The sequence below is a fragment of the Serinus canaria genome, chromosome 9 (assembly GCF_022539315.1).
Source record: "Serinus canaria isolate serCan28SL12 chromosome 9, serCan2020, whole genome shotgun sequence".
Lineage (NCBI taxonomy): Eukaryota > Metazoa > Chordata > Aves > Passeriformes > Fringillidae > Serinus > Serinus canaria.
In genome coordinates this window covers 16,721,598-16,747,858 of record NC_066323.1, presented here as the reverse complement: position 1 = coordinate 16,747,858, position 26,261 = coordinate 16,721,598, and the positions used below count along the sequence as shown (strand labels likewise).

Below are 26,261 nucleotides of genomic sequence, written 5' to 3'. Positions count from 1 at the left end.
AACACAAAACTATTATAAACTGTGCCTCTAAAACACGTGATGAAACATTTCTTGAGAGCTATTTATTCCAACTGCAGCAGAGGAAAGTTTTCAGAACACCCGGCATTTGGTAGAGGAAAGGTCTCTTGAGCTTTGCAGAAGGAGGAATTATTGACATACCGGCGTAAGTTGCTTTTTGATTACTTTTTTTTCCTGCACCACTGAACAAAATAATACTTCTAACTTTCCCCCACCATGGAAACATGACCAAGTAGCACAAAACTATATTTAAGTGCCCAGCAGACAATTTCTATACAGTTTTCTCCTCTTAATCACATGGATTGGGGTTTTATAATTCAGCATTGAATTCAAGATATTATGTGTTTCCTTCCCTTTAATGTTTTCTGTGTCTGAATAAGAGTTCATTTACTTACAGTACTAACACAGAGGTATAATAGACTGAGAGCTTGAGTCAGGTGTGGGGTTTGTAAGCTTAGAATTACAAGGAATAAGGAAGAGTTTGGGGTAACCTTTTGCCAGGTGTTTCTTTTCCACCTTTGCTCTGAAGTTTGATCTTACATATCCATTTACATTCTCCTCTAGGCTTTAGCTCTGGTAAAACCCTTTCCATGCTGAAGATGGACCATGCAAATGTGACCCAAGCTATGCTTGATGCCGAATCCCCCAGCACGGAGAAGAACAACAGCAACGAGTATTTTTACATTCTGATTGTCATGTCTTTCTATGGGATCTTCCTGATTGGAATAATGCTTGGCTACATGAAATCCAAAAGAAAAGAGAAGTCATCCCATTTGCTTCTGCTCTACAAAGATGAGGAGAGAGAGTGGGGGGAAGCTGTGAAGCCTCTATCAACGGTGGCAGGGCTGAGATCCGTGCAGATCCCCATGATGCTGAACATGCTGCAGGAGAGCATGGTGCCCTCACTGTCCTGTGCCATCTGCTCCATGGAAGGCAGCAGTGTGAGCTCCGAGTCCTCCTCCCCAGATGTGCACTTCACCATCCAGGAGGAAGTGCTGGACACGGAGCTGGGGGAAGTGTCAGAAACGCCCCTCAACGAGAGCAGCGAGGGCTCTGTGGAAAACCTCCAGAAGAACTCCTAGCACTTGCAGGGCTCCCCTGATCAGCTGCCAAAGCAAGAGTGGAGCTCCCACTAAGAACTTGTGGCTCTACTTTTCTGCTCTCCAATGAACTCTGAACAGGTATCTGTGCTCCTGGACCCAAGGTGTTCCTGAGAGCTGGCAGGACAAGGAAGCAGTGGTACCTAACTTCAAAGTGTGACTTGCACATAATTGGGTTGCTTAATTTTAATTTTTCCATTATTATTTCTTACTACGAAAGCTAAGAACATGGTGAATATATATTATTTTCTAATGAGGTAATTATTACTGGCATGTCTCTGCATATTTCAGAATTCTGTAAATATCTGGGAAACGTTTGGGGAAGTTACCCTCATGCAATTGTCTGGTTCTTAAAGATGATGGGTAATGCTCATTCACACAAAGCTGTGATGGACTAGAAATACTCTTACTGTGTTTTTCTTATGACAAACCACAGCCAGCAGCACATTTGCTCAATGAGGGCTTGAAAGCTGAAAATTTGTTGATGCTGTACTTGAAGGGAGATTGCAGCATGGCTGGAGGCTGGCTTTAGAAAGAGTGGAAGACAAGGCAGAAAAACAGAGGCACTGAGCTCCTGTGCAGTTTGTAGAGCCTGGCTCCAGACCCATGACACTCTGTGTCTTTGCTGAAGATATACATGTACTGGCTGGGTCAGGCTCACCACAATCTGCTGCAATCCAGCCTGTGGCTGAGTAACTAACAGGAAAGGTGGTTTCGTTTTTTGCTTTTGTATTTTTTAAAGATGTGTACCTTTGGTCACTAAAAGCAAAGATCTGTAAGTTAAAGAATATGGTAAAAGATCCTTGTTACAGGCTTGGAAATGCAGAAAGGCTCAGATGCTGCTCTGTTACGCCCCCTTGAAAAAAAGGTGGAATTCTGGATGGAATTTAACCTAGCAAGTGTGAATTCCTGGCCCCACTGAAATCAGCAGCTGAGTCAGGGACCAGCACAAGATTTTGTGCTTCTCTGTTGGAGTTAAATTCTCTGTTTGAGGTCACTAAAGTTGTACTCATTTACATCATTAAAGAATCTAGACTTTCTGCTCTATTTAAGCCAGTGTAGGTAAGCATTGTGTTACATCCTTTTTTTTTTTTAATCAGCTCACATGTGACACATGCATTTCTATAAAGCTGTTAGTGACTAGTTTTTAAAACCACCACAGACTTCCCCCTCCCCCAGTCTAATGGTACTGTGACATTTTTCAAATGCTCATGAAATCTGTTGCTAAATTATTGCACTTTTACAAGAAGTAAAAATTAATACAAAGAAGAAAATTAATATTTCAATCATACCTTATATTTTATAATAACTTATTACAGTGTTTTGATTAGTTTTGAAGCATGAGGGCTGAAGAGCCTGAGTCTAAAGCATTGCACAGCAAAATATTTGCAAAATGTCTCCACGTATTTCCTGCACTAAAATAGCTCTGTGATTTATCCACTGGCATTAGAGCTTGAGAGACAGCTCGGAAAACGTGAATGCAGAAGGGCAGAGATGAACTGAAGCAGAGTGTGCAGTGCTGCTGGCGCTGGGGAGGGCTCAGAGGGTTAATGGATGCGGGATCAGGGATGTCTGTCTGTCTGAGCACAGCAGAACAAAGGCTCCATTGTGCTCCAAAGGGCTGATGGGGCAGACTGAAGGCAGCGGGAGTTTTTCCATCGGCTTCGCTGAACTTTGGATCAGACCATATAAAGCTTTTTGGTAGATTTACTCTAAAAGGGGCTGTTTTAAGTTTGAAAGGAGCCAAATTAAGTTTGGCACTTTGCCTGGAATCACTTGAATCCTGAAACTTTCCAAATGAGACTGACATGTACAAGTTGTCACATTTTCCATTGCTTTCTCCTTCGTCCTTTATTTTTGGTATAAATGTATTTGTATCTGTAAAAAACTGATGTATATAATTCCTAACATCGAGTTGTATATAATTGTCTCATGTATTTAAAGTTTATTGTTTCTACTGGCACTAATTTTATTTAAATAAAGAAACACATTTCCTGGAAAAGTCTCCATGTTTGTTCACTACGTCAAATAGATTTCCAGTAACGAGACTGGGCACAATTCCTGCAGGATCCTTTTCTAAGTCTCTTTTTGAAATGATTCCTTGAGCTCTACAGTTCTGCAGCATTATGGGCTGGCTGCAGGGCTGGGCCAGGTGCTCCCAATCCACCTTTGGCTGCTGGGCTCAGGGTGTGAGTGTGTGCCAGCAGGGCTACAGAGATACCCTTCTGTAAAGACCTGGGGGTGCTGGGGAGGCACTGGGGAGGCTGGAAAACTGCTATGGAAACTTGTGTTGCTTATTCAGCCTCTGGAGATGTCTGCATTTGGAGTTTCAGAGTCAGATTTGCAGCGTAGCAAATGGAGTGGGCTGGGGTTGAGGTTATGGACAAGTATCTGGCACAGATCTCTGATCCCACTGGATTTCCACCGCACGGCCATGGCACGCAGCTGGCTTTGTCACAAGCTGTGACCCTGGGTCTCACTGCTGCTCAGTGATAATTCCCAGTATTACACAGAGAGGAGGTTTTCAGAACCTGCCTCCCTAAGACAGGGATAAATGTTTAGAGGCAACTTTGAGCTTCCCTAAATCTGTTGAGTTACGAGCACAGATTCACCAGCACTGGTTAAGACCCGCATGCATGGGGTAATTTGAGGTTGGTTCAAAAATCAGATTGCTAAAAAGTTACATCTGCTCACTTTCCCACAAAACAGGCTCCCTATTAGATAATTCTGGGGCCTGGCCACAAGCTCCTGAGGACCTGAAGCTGCCCATGAGCAAGGCTCTGTTTGGCTGCAGCCCTGCCCTGTCCTGTCCTGGGGTCAGTCCCAACCATCTCCCATTTACCCACTGCTGCCTCAGGCTTCAGGGTTTCCATTGCCACAACAATGAACCAAGGAACTTCTGACAGCCCTGCTGATAAGGAGGAAACACAGAACCAAATGTCAACTACTGCTCTGCTGCATGGATCAGAAAGGTAACTTGTTCCAGCAGTTCCTTGTTTTCCATTGAGCTGCTATAAAGGGAAACACTGCCTGCATCTGAGCCTATTTACACAGCAAAGAGCAACTAAACACAAAAATGTGGCCACCTTCTTGCAGGCTGTGATGGAGCTGGCCTTGTGTTGTGGGGCTGGAGAAAGCATGTAGATAGTTTTGTGTGGGTTTGTCTGTGTCCTAAGGCATTTGTCTTTGTCTAAATCAGTGTATTGATGATATCAGGGGAAAAAGAAAGCAAAAATCTGTTTTGGCTAATAAAGTTGCATGCATGTGCAAGTGAATGCAATGATGTCTTGAAGACAGCCCAGTGACCCTGGACTGTTAGGTAGGTATTATTCCAAAATAAAAGAAGTGTTGTTAATCTTCAAAAACTACAGATAGAAGGGAAAAAAATGCTCCCATTAATCTTGTTTCAAAATTCTTTTTAGTACTAAGGAGTAAAAGGTAATAATATTGTTTTTTCCAAAATGAATGACATTTCCAGTGTGCTTCAGTAACTGAGTTAAGTTAGATTCAGAGCTAACAGGTCTTGGCTTGAAGGCCATGATAATTGACTGTAATTTGACTGAATGGAAGTGATTTTTTTTACTAATGCATTGTTCTTTAAAAGAACACAGCAATTATGCTCCCATTTCTGGCAGTGCTATACCTCACACATTTGCTGCAGTAGTTAACACCTATCCCCTTTGAGAGAAAAGGAGAAGATGGCCACGTGTGCCCTGTGCCTGTGGGCTGGCTCCAGGACCTAATGTGAGTAGAAATGCCCAGAGATGCTCAAAGTAGGTGCAGCACAGAAGAGTTTGGTATGCTAGGTGCAATTGTGGCAAAGCTGGGCCATGCTCTCCTGTGCTTGTTGACCTACCATGGTCATGTTATAATATTTTTAGAACTTGTCCTAGTAGGAAGATGATTTCCTCCTGAGTTCACAGTTGGATCCAAGAGGTAAAAAAGTTGGTAAAATTGTTTGGGCTGTTGGTTTTCACACACTGATTATATTTGCCTCTGTGTATTTGGTTGATTTACTTCTGTATTTTTTCAATTTTCACACATCTCTGCAGGTCCTACTGTGTACAGCCAAAAATAGCTGCCCCTTCTTAGTGCATGGACACTTCTGTAACCAGCTCAACCAGGCAAGAAAATGGAAAATAATCAAAAAATCAACGAGCACCACTTTTTCAAAGTTTAATTTGGTTTGGGTAGGGTTCTAGTTTGTGTTAGGCCAGGTTAGATGAGGCTTTTGCCACAGAAATAAGTGATTAGAAAAGGATAGTGAAGGCAATTGGATGATGCATTACAGACTGGGTTCCCAGCTCTATCCCTCAGTAATCTGTTCAACTGGCCCATGCTTCTCTTGATTATCATAGGAAGCTACTTACATTGCTGTCTGTGAAAATATGAGATGTTTCTGATAGATATGAAAGGCTTGTGAATTTTAAATAAAAGATATGGTATAAATACAAAAGCCATGACCACCTAGGAGCAACAATTTTTTTTTCTTCCTTAATACTGCTAGATGCAACAGTAGCCACTGGCAACAAATGGCAATTTCTAATATTTCAGCTCATCCCTCCTCAGGAGCTGTGTAACAGGGCTGTGTGCTTTGTTGAGAGCTGGAGAGCAGGGCAGTAGTTCTGGGATATGGGAGACTAAATTCAGTTCTCCCTTCAGCTCCAGGTTCACTGTGGTACTCTGGAAAATTACTTGCTTTGGCTAAGATTCCCTTTTATAAACTTTAAAGGAGAGCACACCTTCCCTGCCTAAGGCTGATGTGAAGATAACTATTTCAGAGTGCTGAGCTCTGATGGAAAGTGAGGAAAGGCAGAAGAGTTGTTTGTCCTTAGAGGAGGAACCAATTAAAGAATTTCCTCTGGTGTGAATTCCAGCTGTTTAGTTGGAACTATGCTGTGATGCCTCCAGGCCCTGCAGCTTACCTGTGAATGTTGGACCTGGAGCAGCCTGCTGTGGGGCTGGTCCTCAGCCTTGGCCTCCCTGGGACAGCTGTGTCTCATCCCAGCAACAAAAACATCAGCTAAACACTGCAGGTGAGAGGATGTGAGACAGGCAAGTGGTTTTGAATTCCACCCTAGCCAATGCACAAAGGCTCCCTCTTTCCTTCTCCCCAGGAGGAAATGTAAACTGTGTACCTCTAAAGATGTACATCCCCTTCTCCTTCCTCAGATCAGGATAAACTGATTGAACAAAGTTTCCTGTAAGAGAAGAGAGGGGAAGAGAAAAACCAACACTGCTCCTATTTTTTATCCATAGGCATGGAGTGACACAGCAGCTCACAGGCTGCTTGAACAGCACACAGCAGAGCCCCCCTGGTGCCTCTTTCCAGGCCCTAGCTGAGGACCCATCCCATTGTTTTCCCTACAAACCCCTGATGATCCCAAAGGCTCCATTGCAGCTGCCAGTGCTGGCAGCAGCAGCCTCTGAGTGCCAGTGACTGCTCCCCAGCCTGCAAGCCCTGTGCTGGCCCTGCCCTGGCAAGCAGGGAACACTCCTGGCACTTGCAGAAACACAGAGCAGGGCTGGCTCTGCTGACAGCCCAGGCACCACTGGGACATTTCTCCAGGTCTGACTTTCCTCACTCATCACTGCATGAGAGTGCTGTGCACATTCAGGGGATGTTCATGGAGTGCATGTGGGTTAATTTTCACCAGGATTTTACACCAAAGGATGCTGCTGGCTTTGGTTACAGGGGTGAGTGCTGTCTAAGAAGTGACACTGAGGCAGTGGGGATGTGATGGTAGCACCTGCCCATGTTTACTGAGAAACAGCTCCTTGTGCCTCCACTGGAGGAAACAGCAGCAAGAGCCTTGTCACATTCTGTTTCTCAGGGTCTATCTGCTCAGTGTTAAGCATAATTAACTTCAGTCATATCTAATTAGCTGCTCTTTGGCCAGGACGTGCATCTCAGATGGATGCTCACTGTAAAGATTTTTTTTCTCCTGTATTCATCAAGAATTCAAGAGCAGATTAAAATAATCATGCAGCTCACTTCTGCAGGGAGGTGCAAATGCCTGCTGAAAGGGCTGACCTTCACCATGCTGAAGTGGCAAGTAAAATGCTGCCTTGGAGGTGGCTGCTCAGGGCTTTTATTGCTTCAGGTGATCTATAGGTACTTTACTTACTGTTTGTGTAGATATTTACACAGTGCACTATGCATTAGTTTTGTAATAAAACTCATGAGGAGCATTCAATAGATCCCAGGATTTCTTCTGTCACTAAAAGAATTTTTTTTTGCCACAACTTTTCTTCCATGACCCTTAGTTTTTTTGGTGTAGTACTATCACCAGGAACAACATATTCATGTGGAAAGAAGAGTACAAAACATTCATATAGAATAGAAAGAACTTTGGGGCTAAAAGTCTCCTGTATAGGAATATTTGTGAGATACATGTGTGCCAGGGAAATACCAGAAACCCAGGAGTTGAAGGTAATAATACTAGTCTTTTTGAGTCCTTTTTATTTATGATGTCTAGACAGACAGTGATTTTCCCTCATTTTTCTGTTGAGAGCTGTGTCAGTTTGAATTGGGAGAGTCCAATGATTGTACTTACATCTGTATGTGTGTTCTTGATGTGCCTATTTTTTCTCCCTTTTCTACTCTTTTTCTACAGGACTTCAGCCCAGGGAAATTATTTTTTCAGGCCTATCCTTGCCTCCTTTTTCTTTACTGCATGAAAGACACAGCTTAAGGCACTTAAGTCAGGTTGAACCTGATTTTTTTCCTATTCCTTGGCACTCTTTAATGCTGGCTGCTACCATCTCTGTTGAGCAGTGCAGTACGTGCTTTCCTACCAGCTGCACACACTGACATATGGTTACCATCAATTTTATAGGGGCCTGGAAGCACAAGGGATTGTGCTCATTTCTCCTGCTGTAAAGAGGGGCACAGAATCTGTAACTTCTGCTGTGGGTCACCAGTTCAGATGCAAACCCAGGACAGGACTGACCAGCCTTGGTGGGGGGACTTGGTGGCTTTTGTGCCGCTGGCTCTGTGAGGCTGGCTCCCTCAGCACACTGCAGGAAGTCATTTGAAGACAAAGAGGAGACATTTATGCTTCATTCTGCAAAAGCAGCAGCAGGTCTGTGAACTGGCTGATGTGAGGTAGCTGCTGCAGTCACTGGCTGGTGGGGAGTGGTGGAGCCTTCTCCCCACCACCTTCAAGGCATTCCTGGCAAGGGCAGTGATGGTCACTGGCACTCCCCAGCTGGCATCTGCTGACTAAAGCACAGTCCCAGCTGTCAGTGATCACAAAAGGCTTCTGGGCCACGAGGATGGGAGGTGGAGGGGTCAGCAGCCCCTTTCCTATGCTGACAGTGATGTTGGAGGGTGGGCCTTCTCACAGATGTTACACTCAGAGTGGCATCAGGGTGTGGTGAGGGGAGGGACAGGTTCCAGGCAGGATTTGGGGACATAACCCTACATGCCCCCCAACCCCTGCAAGCCAGGACTTTGTCTGTCAGAAACAACGTCTCTCCCTTTCACGTTGTTTTTTTTCCTTTTTGTTCCCTCTGGGCTCTGGAAACATGCATTTTATTGCTACACAGCAACTTCCCTGAACTCTATCTGGAAGATTAATGGTTTATTGAAGAACAGGCAGGATTTAGATTGTCATCAAGAGACCCATAAAAGTAAGCATGTAAAAAGTGTTATGGAAACAGAGCGTGGCCCCTTGGAGTTTTCATGGCTGGAAGCTGGGCTTTACACATGCCCTGCATCCAGCTCCCTCACCCCTTGCTGGGAGCACACGTGGAAGGGCAGTGGGAGTTCATTATTTGTGCTGGAAATGAATGAGTCCCTTGCAATGAAATTTACTGTAAGTGCACCTTTTCACATGAGCTGGGCTTTTTCCTCTGCTTTGTTGGTGTGCACGTGCATCTTGTACGTCACTGGGAGCACATTAATGGCCAGCAGGAACATTGCTTTTGGAATCCTCACAGATATCCCCAGTGATCCAATTTGAAGCACTGCCTGGAAAATGATTAACTCCTCTCTTTGGTCTGTAAGGGATTACAGGGTTCTGCTGGGCTGCTTCGGGCCACAGCCAGCTCATTCCTGTAGACATCCTCCTGCTCCTCCCCAGGGACCTGTGCTCTCAGGGAGTCCTGCACGTAAGCTATTGTTGCCTCTGAAGGCCAAACTGTTCCATCAAGCATGGCTTTATAAAAGTGACTGTGCTCCCCAGCCCTAGGGAAAGGCTGGGCTGAGAGTGGCCAGCTGAGCCCAGTGAAAGCAGCCCCCTGCTCTAATGTCAGCTACAGCCCTCAGCCCTTCTCACCCCTCATCTCTCCCACAAGGTTCAGCAGTGGGGACATATTCTGTGTGTGGAATAAGTGTGCCAAGCACTGGGAGGTTAGCAGCACATGGACAGTCACTGCAACCTTCCCCTGATTACTGAAAACTGGCTGAAGGTGCCTCTCTCCCTGGGCTGCCATGGGATCTGCAGGTTAAAGCCCAGACAGAGCCAAACAGGGAATGCTGGAGCTGTGAAAACACAGCTGGCTTACAGAATGGGTTCCTTTGGTGAAGATTTAAAAAAGCTCTGAAGATTTGTTAGGACAAAACACATGTGCTGATCCTCACACCTATCACCATCTGCTCCATTAGCTTTGATCCAGCACCTTCCCCCAGTACTTCAGTTTCCATGGGCTCCCCTGCCCTCCTCAGCACCATGGGTCACTTTCTGTATACCAGAGTAGAAATAAAATTAAAGTATTAAAATAAATCCTGTTTCTTTAGCTTTCTATGTTTCTTCTCAACCCAGTAAAAGTGCAGGTCTGCTCTTGGCTCCTTGCACCAGTGGGGTTCCCCTATAAATGGCCTCAAAAGAGCTCCAGTGGCCCTGGGTCCTCTAGGTGTCCAGGCATGTCACTGGGGTCTCCTCACTCTGAATCTGTTGGGATTTTGGTCCAATTCAGATTTCTCACCTTCAGTCACAGATGTCCCTGAGGGCAGGTTAAGCTGCAGCCTGCTTTTAACCTGCTGCTCATAGATGCTTGTTTTGCATTCTTCTGCCCACCATGCCCTGGACCAGCTGCACAGAAAACACTCTGCCCTGACACAGAGCTCTGACCCTCATGAGGCAAGCTGGCACCTGGGGTGCCCCAACTCCCCCTTCCACCTGCAGTGGGGGGTGAGTTTGTCAGGGGTGAAGGAAAATGCTGCAGAGAAGGGGCAGACATAGGCTATGGCCACACAAGTGCCTTAACAGCAGGCATTTGTTAACAGCACAAGGGTTTCTGGGCAGCCCTCTGGCTGTTTAGATCGTACATGGAGCAACTGGAAGCTATTGAAAAATTTTCTTGATTACACTGATTGACTCTTAAAAGAAGCTGTCAGGTGATAAAAGCCTTAAAACTAGGAGAATTCCTGCCTCCAAGCAAGGGCAGCAGGTGGCATGCAGCTCAGTGAGGGGCTGCAGAGGGCTCGCAGCCCCATGGGGCATCTCTGAGAGGTCCCTGTGGGGCACAGCCCAAGCCAGGGCCTTTGCAGTCCCAGAGCAGCCCCACAGGGATCTCTGAAAGAATTCTGGGAGAATTCCCTGCCCTGGTCCATCAGCAGCAGGCTGACCAGAGGAATACCAAACCCTGTGAGCTCCTCCTCAATCACACCTCTCAGGTGCTGCTGCTCACAGCTTAGTGCTCTTCCACCCCCCAAGGGCTGTGATTAGCCCTCAGCAGCAGTGTCAGGATGCACTTTAAGGTTTAATGACACATCCCAGTCTGAGTAATGTCTCTGGCTGCTCAGCCTGTCAGGCCCCATTAGCTGGGAGCACCCACGTCCCAGCACTGAGCAGGCTGGGGAGAACGTGCCAGGCTTACCCCATGGCTGCTTTGTCTGTGCTGCAGCTTTAACACAACCTCCTCTGACATCTCCTCATCCTTGGCAGAGCTGCCTTGTGAAGGTACAAAATGATTGTGGAGAGATTCAGGGAACACCTTTTCTCCTGGTGGCTGTGCCCATGGAGGGGCCAGTGGGACACGGGCAGTCCTTGGTGGTGGTGAGCCCAGCTGCAGTCCCCATCACGGGATAATCAGAAAGCATTTCCTCCCCCAGGCTAAGCTCTGCTCTAGCTGTGCCTTGTTGATATTTGTGAAACCTCTAATTAGCTGTCCTTTCATTTTGCTCTGGGTCTGTGGTTGATACCGTGTCATCCTCCTTTCTCAGGAGTTTTAGTGTTTCCAGTGACTTGTGAAAAGGGCAATGCTGTCAGGCATTTGGTGACCTTTAACTCAGGAGAATGTCATTCTTCAGGATGACTGTGGCCATTTTGTCTGCTGTGCTCCTCACAGTGATAACTTTGTGGTGATGGTCACTCTAGAAAGCCAGACTGCAGATTTTTAAGTGTGGACTAAGGAATCCCATGGTGAATTCCTTTCTATCCAAGCTGTATACAGAGAAAATCTTGTTTGTTGTCTAATGCCTATAGTGAGGGACCTCAAATGAGCCAACTGGCCTTCACAGTCAGAAGGAAAAAAATCTGGTGAATACTAAGTTTGTTGGGAAAATGGTATTTAGGTCATCCCAAAATTATTTATGAATTCAGGTCAAATTTTCTGAGTAGTACTCCTGGGATTTAATTTTTTTTTTCTGGGAGTGGATTAATTTTTCCTTTTTTTTCTAAACTCAGGGGTTAATGCATGTGCCCAGAAACTGGGAATCCCTCATACAGTTTCAGTCCATGCTTGGGTGGAGCTGGGTAATCCATTCCCACTGAATTGCCAGCACTTCTGAGTATCTCAGGAAGAAAGGGCAGTACACCCACAGTATGTCCCACTGGACCTGTGTCCCTACAGTATAAAATATGCATTCCCTGAGCCAGAGAGAAAGAAATTACAAATACTCCCTAGGATGGTGGTTAGTGAATATGCAGAGGCAAGAATATATTGAATTTCTGCTACATAATCTGCTCTGACTTTAGGTGGTATAAAATTGTACAAGAACACAAAGATGCTGTGAGATTTGTTTATCCTGTAGCCTGGCAGCCATGGTGCTCCCATAAGTGATGTGGATTCTCTCAGGGCATAGGTAGAAGTCAGTCTGGATCCAATTCTTCTTGGATTTAATCAGGGAATTAAATTTCCTATAATTTCTATTGCTGTTCAAGAAGCAAGTGCTTTGTTGAAACAACTGGGTTCCAAGTAAAAATCAGCTTGATTTAGTTTTTGGTGTGGAAACATCAACTTACTCAAATTTGTAAATCATCTTTTTGACTAAAAGCATTTATTCCCATCAAAGGGGGGGCTGGTTTGCAGCTGCTAAATGAGGGGATGTAAAACAAGCAACTCAGAGCCTGCAGAAGAGATGTGGTAAACAGAGACAAAGTAATCTGGGATGTGGTTTGGGGTCATGAGTCAGGCAGGCAATGGATGACAGGGAAGTCTTTGACAACTGTGTTAATATCTAAAAACAACCTGAAAGCAATAATTGGATGCCACTAACTGCTTCAGTGTGCTTGTTAAAGGGCTGCCAGCTACAACTGACTTTCATAGTGCAAGCATAAGGGAAACTTGCAGCTCATGAGACAGAAAGGACCATCTGACCTCTTTTCTCCTCAGTCTGTCCTAAGCATAGAAGAAAAAGTGGAGCTAGGCTGACATTTATTTTTCTGAGAAGAAACCAGCCTGTCTTTAAATTGCTCTTTGGGGTTTTCCATCTGGTTTTATAAATGACATGTTATTTTACTGCACCCTTAACTGCAAACAGACCTTAGATTTTGATGAGAATATATCTGTCCTGTCTTTGTCTTAGCAGCTGATAGTACTGGGGAAGGTGCAGTGGGCAGAATGTCAGGGGTAAAATCCTACAAAAAGCAAACCCATAAGCACAGGCTTTTGGATCACTTCAGGACAACTCACAACGTTCTCTGCTCATTTCCTGATATACCTGTTTTCAATGGGAAAAATAAAATTCTTTTCAGAGCCAGGAAGGATGAAAATACTGGGCATAACCTATAAGAAAGCTGGAATTTCAGCTGCATCTCTTCAGTTATTTCCAGTTAGCTGATGGGGCAGCTAACTACAGTGATCAGTAGCATCTCAGAGTGTTGGTGCCTTTCTCCCCCAGCCACCCTGACCCATGCAGCCAACAGCTGAACACGTGGCAGGGGTTGCAGAGACTGAATAGAACCTTCACAAGCAGATCTGAAGGGATCTTGCCTTCCCCTAGGCTCTGGCTGCACAATATCACACTGGGGAGGGGAGAGCAGCCCAGAGTGGGGTGGAGAAGCAAACAGGACACAGCATGGTGGGCCATGGAACAGCTCTGCATGTGACACAAACTGTTCACTGGCACACTCAGGTGGGCCAGAGCTCAGCAGTTCTGTATTTGACACATGACTGTCTCTGAGGAAAGCACCAAAGCAGCTTTAGCCTTAGTGGAAGCAGCAGGTGCCTGATCATTCCCTGTGTGCCTGAATTCTGTGCAGTATTGGTGTTTGGTGCTGCTGCCTCAGATTTGCCCAGCCACTGAGCTCTAACTCCTGTATATAGTAGGATGTGCTGATATTTGAAGGGAAATGTGCAATATTCTGGGTTTGCACCTGTAATTGAATGCACAGCTTTCCTTGGTTGCTGGTTGACAGAGAATGCAGGAGCCAGCACGATCAGCAGTTCCAGGATTTATCTCTAAACAAATATCTACAAGAGAACAGCAGCAGTGCAGCAGCTGCTGGATATAATAAACTGGATATAATTCTCATCAATTCAGTGAGTAAGCACACAGGATTTGTCTTATCAGCTGCCAGACCAGGCACAGTCTCCAATCCCATGGCACTGCAGAGGTATCAAAGCTCACTAAATGCATTTACCTGCTAGCACTCTGAGGCAAATACTCCTGTCTCAATAAAAGTACAAACCCTGTTGGACAAGTTGTGTACAGCTGCATCACAAAAACTGCACAAAAATTCTTTATTCTTTTTTTATTCAAGAGAAGCCTAGAAAAACAAGATAGTCAAAGAGGAATTTTAATGAGATTGATCTCAGCAGAAGAGTTTAACAGATGCACGTGGCTCAGAGACAATATCAAAAGGTGCCATCCTTTACTTTTTTCCTCTAGGGACCACAGCTGCTTTTCTCCTTCCAGGACCCTGGGACTGCCCAGTGCAGCCCTGGCTGGGACCAGCAGTCCTTGCAGAGCTCTGGGGCAGGCTGTGGGTGCTGGGCTCAGCCCCTGGGGCAGTCCAGGCCAGCTGGGGGACCTGTCCTTGCCGTGTGCTCTGGGGCTGCTGTGCCAAACCCAGGCTGCCAAGGAGATCCTGGCCCATGGAGGCAGCTGTGGGTGAGGCCAGTCAGGGTAATTAAGGTTATTAGTGCCCTCAGGTGTGGTGATTGGGATGGGGCTGGCCCAGCCCCATCCCCAGTGGGCACAGCTGTGAGAGCAGGTGAGCAGCACTGACAGCAATGAGCCATGGAGTGCCCAGGGGCACTGACCAACCACCAAAGGGAGCAGAGGGCACACAGGGGCAGTGCAGCAACAGGAGGGGATAAAAGGCTGGGACAAAGAACAAGGAGGGCAGGTGCTTGCAGCCTGCTGAAGTGACAAGGAGTTAACTCTGTATGGGCAGATGCCTTCTGATGAGGTGAGGTGTTGCTGTGTGTGGTTGAGGCTTTCTGACATTGTGTGGTGGTACTCTGTGTGTGGTGGCTGTCTCAACTGTGATGTGCTGTGACACCCAGGACTTTGAGCTCCTTTCCTACAGCTCTCCTCTTTGCTCTCTGAAGTTGGAAAGCAGGAAGATGTTACTTTAAATACTGCTTCTGTGCCTGAAGGTGTGGGTTTGATTCTTTCCCCTAGCTTACAATTGTGATTTTTTTAAAGATAATTTTATTTTATGTGACCTGGAATATCTTTTGCAGTAAGAAAGCTGTCAGGCTTTTCTGGTGGAGGAATTTGTCAGTATGGTGCCATCTGTTATGGTACCTTAGCATGTACCTTACTGATCTCTGTGAGATAAGAGCTTTCCCAATTCATAGCCCTGCTCAGTTTGAGGGAGATTTGTCTGTAGATGCCTGTGACACCTCAGGGAAATGTGCCCTCCATCGTGTGAGCTGCTCAGAAGGGTGAAAGGGCTCACCTTGGTAGCTTGTTAAAGATGGTTAAGGTCTAGGAGACCATGGAACTTCAATTCTGCTGGCTTGCCTGGGGGGGCTGGGAAGTTTCTGGTGCTTTGCATGGCAGTGAGCTCTTTTTGCTGCAAAGCCAGGGCTGGAAAGCTGAGCTGAGTGAGCACCATGGAGTGCTGTGTCCATCCTTAGTCCCAGACTCTTGCTGGGTGACCCAGGAGCAGTGTGTGGGTGGGCTCTGGGCTGTGACTGCCCAGCTGTGCCCTGCTCACAGAGGATGTGTGCACATGGACTCAGAGCCTGGTGCTTCTGCAGCCAGAGCTCACAATTCTGAGCTCTGTGGCTCACTGCTTAGTCCTTGCTTTGGCTAAAACCTCCTGTGCTGGTGTGCTCCCATCTCTGAGCTTTGCTCCAGCTGCAGTGCCTCTGAACTGTGGAAGAGCAAAGAGATGGAGCTCCAGGAGAAGCAATTTTCTTACTCAAGTCATTAAAAGCCTTCTGCAAACCCCAAAAGGCTTGCTGATGACACAGCTCCTGTCTGAAAACTTAGAGGTTGACTCTGCTGTTCACAGTTCTCGAGCTTATGCCAAAGTCCCAAATGGATCCTTTTCCTTTTCATTTCCTGTTAAACCAACCCCGCTGACCATTTCTGTTCCATTGGCCTTGTCTGATTGCCACCCCAAACCAGCTTTATCACAGCACAGGTACAATCCCCCTGCTGCCACACCTGCTCTAGACCAGGTCCAGCTCCCAGAAACTGAAGGTGAACCTTAATGTGGGGGGTGCACATGTGGTGGGAATGCACATCCCTGAAACAATGACCTGACCTCCCCTTGGTGCCAGCTGGTCCCTGCAGAGCTGGAGGGTGGCAGCTCTCCATGTTGTAATGCTCAGGGTCCAATCTGAGCCTCCAGGCCAGGGGTGTGACAAGGACCAAGCCTGGCTGGGTTGTTCACTCTGTGCTCCCCATGGTTGTCTTTCTCTCCCTGCTGATGGAGGAGAGGGATTTGGCTTGCAGGTGGGATGATGGCTAGTGCTGAGTTGCTTTAGCTCTGGCTTTTGTGAAAATTCCTACAAAGCAATTTATTTGGGGGCTCCATATTTTAGAAACCCACTGGGAAAGACAGTGGGAGTGTATGAATTAAGGAAGGAATGGTGCTCCTCAGCAGAAGCAATGAAGATAGACACTGCATCAGGCTGAGGATGGTAAACACTTTTAGCACATGCACATGCCTGATAGGATGGGAGAGTCAGTGATATTCATGTTCAAAAGATCTTTTTTCTTCTCATGAACTGTCTGGTTTCCTTTCCCTTGGAGCTCTTGGTGTTCTCTGTCTGAATAGATGATGTGGGTAAGATCAAATTCAACCTGACAAAATAAGTCAGAGGATGTGAAATCCTTCTTTTTCCCAGTCTCCCCTGTGAGCAAACAAATGTCATTTCACTCAAGTGAAAAGTTGTTCTCAACAGGGTTCAGACTTTTAGGTTTAGTGAAATTGTGTGATTTCCCACATATGGAGATAGTTTGGGGGTTTGTTTGTGTGGGGATTTACATTTTGCTTTTCTGCCTGTGATCCTTAAGGTGATATATGAAGAAGGGATTATTTAGTGTTGGCAACTCCTTCTTTCCTGCCCTTCCTGCCACCTTCCTCTAGAGCACTTGGCATCACAGTCATGGGGTCAGGCAGAGGGGCAGCCCTTGAAGGGGGTTTTGCTTTGTGCAGGCATCCCATGATGTCAGGAGAACAAGGATGTAGATTAAGGGATGAGTTCCATTTGTCTTTTTGGCTTCTAGATAATTAAGTATGGTTTGTTAGCTAGGCTGTCCCTGTTGTTTTGTCATAGTCTGATACAGATGCAGAGCTGAGGGCCATGTCTGTCCAGCAGAGGTGTGAGAGCTGCCAAAGTGACTAACTAAAGCATCAGTTTCAGTGAGGGTCTAAATCATCAGCTAAATGGCAGCAACAGCTCCAAGCTGGAGTGTGAAACTGGAGGATCCTTTGGGAAAACAGGAGCTGTAACAGGATCACTTCATTGAGACTCTGCAATGAGCACAATTGTTGTTCTGTTTGGGCTGGTTCTTCCTAACCAAAACTTACAACTAAGCTAAAGAAACAATCTTGGGATGTGATTATAAGCAGAAGGAACTCAAATGTGGAGTAGGGGAAAGTGGAAAGAATGAGGCCAAGGAAAAGAAGGGTGCATGTGCAAATAGCTCGATTTATTGGTTTTTTTCCTTTTGCTCAACCTTCATTATATAACCTCAAGAAACTTTGCTTTCCTATTTTAACCCTTACACACATAAGTTTAAACCTGAAATCATGTGGCTTTTGGCTTTGCTAGCAATCTTTTCCAAAACAGCGAGGGCCCTGAGGATAAAGCACTTTGTTGTTTGCTTATCTTTGGAAGGTATTCATTCAGTCTTGACATTCTGTACTCTCCCTAGCCTCCAGTAATGTGATCCTAGGAGGAATTGCTTACAGCTTAATGTGATGTTTAGTCTCCACACTTTTATAGAACTAGCAAAAAGTTTTGCCAGTCAGCTTGGAAATTTCCTGTGGCAAGTTCTAAATGGTGTCAACAATCATGTTGGTGTGGGTGAAGGTAAGGGTCTCTGACTCTTTCCAAATTTGGTATTTACACTTCTAAGGTAAATGCTGTGTTCTAATTGCATAATACATCACTGTGGCACCCAGCCCTTTCTGTGGGGCAGTCTCCACTCTTACATGAGTGAGTGTGTGCTGCTGGCACTTGGTCTGACTGACTTGAACTATTTCTCAGAGAGGTATTGGGATGTCAGAAGTTTTTGTAACAAACCCATAAAAATGGGTAGTAACAAATTATCAAAGCTGAGCAAGGTAGCCTGGGTGTTCTGAAGGCAGTCCAAGTACTGAGCTGCTAACTGTGGTGCATAATATATGAGTTAAATTAGCTCTGGTGCCAAAGGAATAACAGATGGCAAATTGATGCTGTTTCTTAAGGGAATCCAGAAGGATTAATTTTGGTAAGGATAACTTTCTACAGGAGGAAACTATTAAGCAATTATAATAAACAATAGAATTAGTAGTCATATAGATATGCTGAAGAGGAGAGATTTGCACAAATCCTCACATCCATGATGGTTTTGTAAGGTCTCAATAATTAAGGAGCTAATTCTCCATCTGGCTTCTGTTAGAGCACCAGAACTTCTTAAAAACTCTAACCAAACAAAACCATAAACCCAAAACAAAAAGCAAAAAACTCAAAACACACACTCAAAGCTCCTCACAGAGATTGAGTTAGGACTAAAGCACTAATTTTCTATGGTGGTTGGCAATAATATAAAAGGCAGAAAAATAAAATTAGGAAAAATAAAAGAAAGAGCATCTTCACAGTGTTTTTTTTTTTTTTTTAATTCGGTCTCACTTGGTCTGTGCAGTTTAGGACTTCTCAGAGTGTTCAGAAGTTTCTGTGAAGATGTAGGAAATGGTGGCATTCCTTAAACTTGGAAGATATGATGTGAGGTAGAGGGTGGGAGAGGCAGACCATGGCAGTTTATAAACTCAGAGATAGGAAAAGGTGGCTGGTGAAGGCATATTCAGTATTTCTCATGACACAGGGTCTATAAGTACATAATGAAATGACCAGCTGACAAGTTTAAGACAAACAAACCCCCCCTTACTTTTTTTTCCATAGAAACATAATTAAATGATGGCATGCCTGGCCACAGGATGTTTTGAAGGCCAAAAGTTTCAAACCATTATGACACAAATCAATGGAAGAAAAAATTCCCCCAAAGGCTCCTGAGCAGTAGATACAGTCTCTGGCTGAGGAAGTTCAGAGCTGGGAGGATACACTTGGGAAATGTGATTGTGTACTTGTGCTGCTTTCTCTAGGCATCCCAGCTGCTGTGGGGGGAAGCAGCAGACCAGAGGCATCTTTGACCTGACCCTGTGCATGCAGTGTTGCTGGGGATTCTCCCTGGTATATTCCAAGGAAGCCTCCTCCAGCTCTCTGCCCTGTGAAAGTCTGGCTCCTGTGGGTGTGCAGAAAGCCAAGGCAATAAAAGCCATTTCCAGTGTCCTCTGCCAGCCCTCCTCACAAGGCAGGCAGCTCACCTCACCTCTTGGGTTCTGATTCAGGGAATAAACTGAGCTTGCTGGGATTGCTGCTAATCCTGCAGTGTGCTTTATGCTGCCCGGTGAATTTTCCATTTTTGTATCAACAACCAGCAGATTCTCTGAAATATCCATCCAATGTGTGAGGCCAAGCATAGCAAACTTGCTAAAATTTCATAATAAAATTAAAGGCTGGGTGAGATATCAGTTGTTGATGCTGCTGCTGTTTTATCCACTGTCATTTAAAAGGAGGATTTTTGAGGGTGGGTTTGATTTATTTTGGTGGGGAGGGGGGGGCTGTTTGTTTGGTGGGTTATTGGGTTTTTCTTTTAAACAGGGTTTTAACTCCCATATTTCTGAAACAGCTGAAAAGTTTTCTCAGAATTTTCAGAAAAAAAAAAATCCACCTTGATATTTAAAAATGGGAAACTCAGAAAAAATATTTTAAACTGTCTTAAGGATGAGTGAACATAGGAATTTTGCAATCTCCATATGGAAATGGTGTTTTTATGTATTTGACAGCAGCAGGCAACACAGAGGGGACTTCTGAGAGTCCATTACTTTCCTGTTTTCATACATTAGTGATGATTAACTATGGAGATTCATTGAAGCAGGTGACTGTTAGATTGTTTTTTATCCTGACTTTCAAGGAAATTAGGTTTTATTTCCTGTGTGCTATTCCTGAAAAGACTTAAATATTCAAATATTCAGCTTCAAACTAAAAGATTCCAAGCCATGTAATTGGGTCCCATATGGAAAATGTTTAAGTCGGTAGCTCAACATTTGCCTGTGCTCTGGCTAGTGAACAGCTGTGGAAGTAAAAAACAGATGAGTAATTGCATCTGCCACCTTTGGAAACAGAATTCAATGTGTGGTTTTATTTTCTGTACATTTTGAATGCTCAGCATGATGTTGCTGGGAGCACAGCAAGGCAGTGAGCAGTGAGTGTGCTGGCAGTGCCACCCTCCCAGGCTGGTGGCAGCTCTCCCAGGAGCCCTTTGATCCATTCCTTGGAGTTGGGTTGAGGAGTTGGTACTGCTGTCCTTCATGAAGCTCCCTGGGCAAATTCCCCTTGTTCCTGTTGAGTACTATTCTCTGGAAAAGGAATATCCCCTTGCTGTGTGGATTTCCCAGTGTGTGACTGTGCTCCAGGCACAGCTGATCCTCCTGCAAAGGGAGCCTGGCTGCACCACCAGCACAGAAATTGTCTGACTTGGCTCTGGAAGGCTCTGCTTGCTGAGCTCTATCTGAAGTTACAAATCTCAGTTTTCTTTTGGAAGCAAAACAATCCCCAAAATTTCCTGCTTTGTATAGCTTTTGCTTCTGCAGCATCTCTAAGGGAGATTTCCTCTCCAATTATTTGACAGAGTTTTATAAAGAATAAAGCTTATTTAAAAGTACATCTAAATTGCAGATTGTTGTGGACATAAGGAAGCCTGCTGCCAGGTTATTTGAGGAAAGCTCTCTACTGTGTTTTTCCAAAATTAACACTGTGTTCCCTTTCCCCTGCTTGGTATTTTCTTGTTTGTTTCTTGTCCAAAGATGCTTATAAATTAGAAATACTGAGCTTTCAGGAAGCAAGGGCTTTTGTGGGCTGTGCTCCTGAGAGCTCTAAGATTTTCTGGGGGAGTTATGTTTTTATGGTTTTTTTTTTTTGTTTTGTTTTTTGGTTTGGGTTGGGGATTTTTTGGTTTTGTTTTGCTTGGTATCACACACTGCTTTGTTTATTTACACCAAAATGTTCCAGGAGCTGGTTTGTTTGAAGATGGTGGTGACTGCTACTACAGAGATGGTGCTAACTGCTTTTGGCCCTGTGCTCTGTGAGATGCAGATTGTTCATAAAAGATGGAGACCTCTGATGAAATGCACTGCTTTCTGTATTGCTGGGAACCTCTCAGAAAGTCTTTTTTATATGCATAAAGACATCCACTCCTTTACCTCCCTCATGGAGAAAATAAAATCTGAGTCCTGGTGAAGTCAACAGTGCACCCACGAAAACAAAACATTTTAAAAACCAAACCAACACCCCTCCATCATTTATTAGGTGTTCCTTTCCTCAAAATGCTCTCTAATTCCTTTTCTAATTCTTTTGTTGTCTTTTCCAGATAGAGAGCAGTAAAAGAAAATATTGACTTAAACATGTTGTCTAAGATGTGAACAATGGGTTTTGACTAGAACACATTTTCTTACTTCTTCTTGTCAAAATAATTCATATCCCTAGACTGGGTATTTTTAGCTATTTTCAGACAATTTATCTGCTATTTTAGTTGTTACCTGCAGCAAAATTTGGATAATAGATGTGAATACTAATGGCAAATTTAGATCATCCTCACACAGGAACAGTTAAGGATGCTTTTCCCCATGTGCATTACTCTTTTTTTATTGACAGTAAATTCTATTTTCATTTAATGAGCTAATTATCAAATACTGGGAAGCTTCTGATCCTTCATAGTTTGGTTTAAATTTTAACTGTCCAGAATGGGGATTTCATGTGGGGTTTTTTTCCTGCCTGTTTTTATGATTGGCCAACTCTCTTGTTCTGTTTCTGTCCCTGTTTGGCCTTTTCAGATTAGGAGAATGTTGAGTAGCACAGGTCCCACTATAGGTTTTTGGAGCGCCCCTCTTAAGGTGCATTTCAATCTGAAGATTAAACCCTTGCTTCTGTCAGTTGAACTCAGAAATTCTTTAAAGACACTGCTTTATCCTAGAGCAAAATCAGAGTCCACAGAAGAGTAGTGGCTTCAAGAAGATTCAGAAACCTGTGTCAGTGTCTTTGGGGGGAAATCCCAGTACAATGAATCCCTTTATTGACACACTGATCAATTCCCAAAGCATTCTGATTGCTTTCCTAGGCATCCCTGTGCTTGGAAGGCTCATTGGCTCTTCCTCATTAAATCACAGTTATCCCACTATCTATTAATTCTGACACACAGTAAATGCTTTACTGGCTTGCATAAGCAGTAAAATCCTTTGGTCTGTTGTTTGCAAGAACAGCCTTGATCCATTTTGCAGATCTGGGAGGTGTTTGCCCACTACATCCCTCTGCAAGTGAGGAAGATTTACATGACAGGCTGTGCACTGTAATAGCCTGGCAGGATTTTACACTTGGGTCCCTTGGCACTCCTGGGTGAGCCCTCCCTGGCCCTGGCAATTGATGTAACTGATGTTACAGAGCTGGGGAAAAGCTGCTCCTGAGCACTCTGGCTTGGGGCAGCTCCTCAGACTGATTCCTTGGCAGGCTGGCTCAGCAGGTGAACCTGCCTGACCTCCCTGTGCTGCACACACATGGAAAGAATGCAGCAGTGCTTCTGAAAAGGGCTTATCTGCTCAAGTGTTTATGTCTGTGTCATCTGCTGGTTTCAGAAACTTTCTGCCAGGCTCCTGGCTTCCAGTGCTTTTGAAAAAGCTTTCTTATGTGTAGTCTTTATACCTACAGCAAGTTGTACATTATGCCAACAATAAAAATATTTTTCTAATGTGCTTTTACCTTGACAGAATTAATTCATTTTCCTGTGTTTTCCATCTAGCCAGATCTTCCACATTTTCTAATTTTTTTAAATATATCTTCTGACATCTATCCTTCCTCAGAGGTTTAACCATTCTGTTGCTCTTATTGCTGCTTTTGGAATTTTCTTTCCCTCAGATAGCTGTGAATTGAGAGTCTTTACATAATGTTTTGAGTTGCTTCCCTGCTGCATGCAACTGCCCTGCCCTTGTAGCTGCTGTTTTAAATTTTCTTTTAACTGAGATTAACCATTTTTCTGTAATTTCTTTTAGAAAATTTAATATTCTTGTGGTGGAATTCTGACATGTTTTCTCTCTTGTAATGTTATTAAAATTGACAGTAATGTGGTCATCAAAGAGCAGCTTTTCAGTGATCCAGCTTGAGCTCTGTCCTGTGCTTGAGAATCACATTTCATGTGTTTTCTGAGGTTATTTCTAAGCTTATTTAAAGTTCTGTATTATGCCACCATGGGTTTCATTCAGTAAGTGCACAGGTGGCCAGAGTTTCTTTATCTTGTCAGTCTTTGTGGCCTCTCTAACCCTTGGCACCATTCTGTGGTCACTTTTATCCTCGTGGCTGGGCTTGACCTCTGCTTGAGGTGGGTGCTGTAGGCAGAGTCTATAAAGGAACAGTGCTTCAAGCAGGAGAGATCATGTGGCATGGATGGGAGCATCTCTTCTCTGTGATTTCTGTAACTGTTTAGAGTACACTGACCTCCAGCAGCAGGAAGATTTGTGTTCACCCCTAGAAAACATGCCACTTACCATTCTAGTGGCTCAAAATGCTTCAGAAACATAATGCTCAGCTTGAAATGTGATAAATATTGCACATCCAGTTTGAAGTTTCAAAGCTGACCTTAATGTCTGCAAAGGGGAAAAACCCAAATCTAAGACTGCAAAACACCTGAGCTTTTGAGAAAGCTCAAATCACTGTCTTGAGGCTCAGCCCACCTCCACAGGGACAGTTCTGCTGGTGTTTGGCAGCTAAATAAAGCAGAAAGGCTACTTCTGTAGTGGAGGATGTGAAAAGCATTCCAGAAAGCCACAATTAGCTGCTCATCTTATGATCTCTGGCAAATGGTTCCTGCTTGAGGGGCTATTGTGAGCAAGGCCAATTTGTTCACTCACTTTCTAGTGTAGAATAACTAATTTACATTACTCAACAGAGCTGAGAGCAGCTGATGTTATTAGGGAGAAGAAACAAACAATTGTTGTTGGGAAATGAATGGATCAGTGTATTTTGCCAGGGATAACGAGACAGAGCTTCCATGCTTAGACAGAATTACAGTGATAGTAATGAAAATTGCATGATGAACTCAAGTGCTGTGCAGAACAGCAAGTCTGGCTGTTGTGGTAGACACTGTGAAGCTCAATTGTTCATTGTCAGGTGGCTGAGTTCTCTGCAGGCTTGGAAAGGCACATGAATAATTTTGTGCTTTACAAACTGTTGGAAGTAGAGATCAGGAGTTGGTACTGCTGGTCATTATTTCATGGTTGGAGCTTGTGTAAAGGCCTGTAAAGCAGTTTGGTAGTGTGCTGTTGTCTTTGTACTCCCAATGGCCATCCCAGATCCAGCAGTTCAATGCAGAAGCCTCTGGGAGGAAAGCAGCTCTTGAGACAGAGCATAACAGCAGCGAGCAACAGCTCAAGAAAACAGCAAGTGAAGAAATTCCTATCTGTGGGAAACAATAACATAAGAACCTTCATTTCATTCCAAAGACTTACCCAGCCCAGCATCTTCTCTGATGGTGACAGAAAATGATCTAGGGGAGAATGTGGGAGCAGAATTAATGAGCACAATTTCCCTGTGAGTGCTCTCACAGGCTCCCATTTCCAGCCTGGAGATTTCCTGAGCCAGCAGAGCTCCCTTGTATTTGGTGACACTCAATAAATCTCCTTCTCATGAACACATGCAGCTTTCCCTTAAACACTTGTAGACTTCTAGCATTCATGATATCCCACAGAGGAGGGCCTCTGCTTAACTCTTCTTCAGGTGAGGAACAGATTAATCTATGGAGGAAAACCCTGAGATGTATTTTCCAAAGCCATAACCAGCAGTATGGCCAAATCCATGTTTAGAATGACTGAAGTGATTCCCATAATCGAGGTGAAGCTGGAATTGGAAACAAGCTGAGGGTTTCCTGTGCCCTGCAGAAGGTGTCACAGGACCTTGGTTATTCCAAGACTCCCATTGTCACTCAGGAGAGTTGTGAGTCCTGCTCTTAATCAATATATACTTTTATTTTCACTATTTTTAAAATTGTCTAAGAGAGAAGTGAGCAAAGATTTTTGCACAAGGTCTACTGGTATCTGATTGTCAGCAAATTTCATCAAATCTCTCTTTGCAATTACCCAAGAAAGAAGTGTTTCTTCTTAACAAGAAATTTAGAAAAGAAGTACTTGAAGAAACAACAGATCTAAGTAGCTGGCAGGAAAAAAAAATCAATAAAAATAATAAATGATGCTAGGCTATCCTAGTAACTTCTTATGTCTTATTTATCTTAGGCTGCACTGCTTATTTACCATGCTAACATATTTTAATGTAGAGTTAAATAAGTAGCTAGTGCCTTTGTTTCCAGTGAAAATATGTAAAATTGACAAGACTGTCAGCATGATTTAACACTTGTTTTCCTGGCTGCAGGTTTTTTATTCTGGTTAGCTGTTGCATAAAATGTTTTCACTGAGTGAGAGTGTGACAAATGATATTTACTATGCTAAAACTTTGAAACTTTTCACTCTGTTTAGGAGAACCTTTGAATTGTCACTTTAATGAAAGGTGAAGAGTAGGTAGCTTTGAGATAAACCTGTCTCAGCCAGGGAAAGGTTTCTGCTGCCATGTGTGCCTCATCCCACCTGTGTGGGAGCCAATGGACCCAGGCTGCAGCACTGCACTGCTGAAGGGTATCATGCCAAAACTTGAGAGGTTTATGACATTTTAGAGAAAAAAAGAATCTTGACCCTACTCATCATTCAACACTGAATTTGAATTCATCTCCAAATATTTTTTTTTTCCAGTAATGTACTGAGTTTCACATTGCACCAGGATTTATGTCTGAATTTAAAAATTCTCCACCTGCTTTGCAAGAGCTCAGATTGCTCCAATGCTGGTCTTGGAAGACAACAGGATGGACCATGCAGGCCAGGCAAAGAGCAACAAACTTAGGTTTCAATTAAAACTCCTTTGCTTGTGGTGAAGAATTGCTGAGGTTAAGAAAAGTTTGTCCTGCTACTGGTGTACGTTAAACAATCCCAGACAAGTAAAGGGCACTCTGATTTGTGCTAACAGTCTTTGAAGTTCAACAGCTAGAAAGATTTCTTATGCAGGTTAGATTTGAAATGTATTGCTTTTTATTTGCCAAAATTAAAATTAAAATGTTTCTTTTTAAACCAGAGGTCTCAAATGAAAATACTTCTGAAATAAGGAATAAATTAAGGTGATTGTTCCCCCTTGGTGGTTGTGGAGATGTTAAATGGA

At 44.2% G+C, this 26,261-nt stretch overlaps 1 protein-coding gene across 1 annotated transcript; it reads left to right on the top strand.

Annotated features, from left to right (window-relative positions):
- KCNE4 (potassium voltage-gated channel subfamily E regulatory subunit 4) lies at positions 1-3,113 on the top strand. The gene is made up of 2 exons (XM_018913070.3): positions 1-163; positions 583-3,113. Exon 2 carries the CDS (start codon positions 609-611, stop codon positions 1,098-1,100), a length of 492 nt encoding a protein of 163 aa, XP_018768615.1. The 5' UTR covers positions 1-163; positions 583-608; the 3' UTR covers positions 1,101-3,113.
- The last annotated feature ends 23,148 nt before the right edge of the window (positions 3,114-26,261 follow it).

Excerpts from the sequence above, each read along its gene's own strand:
- KCNE4 (XM_018913070.3), top strand. The coding sequence starts at position 609 with ATGCTGAAGATGGACCATGCAAATGTGACCCAAGCTATGCTTGATGCC.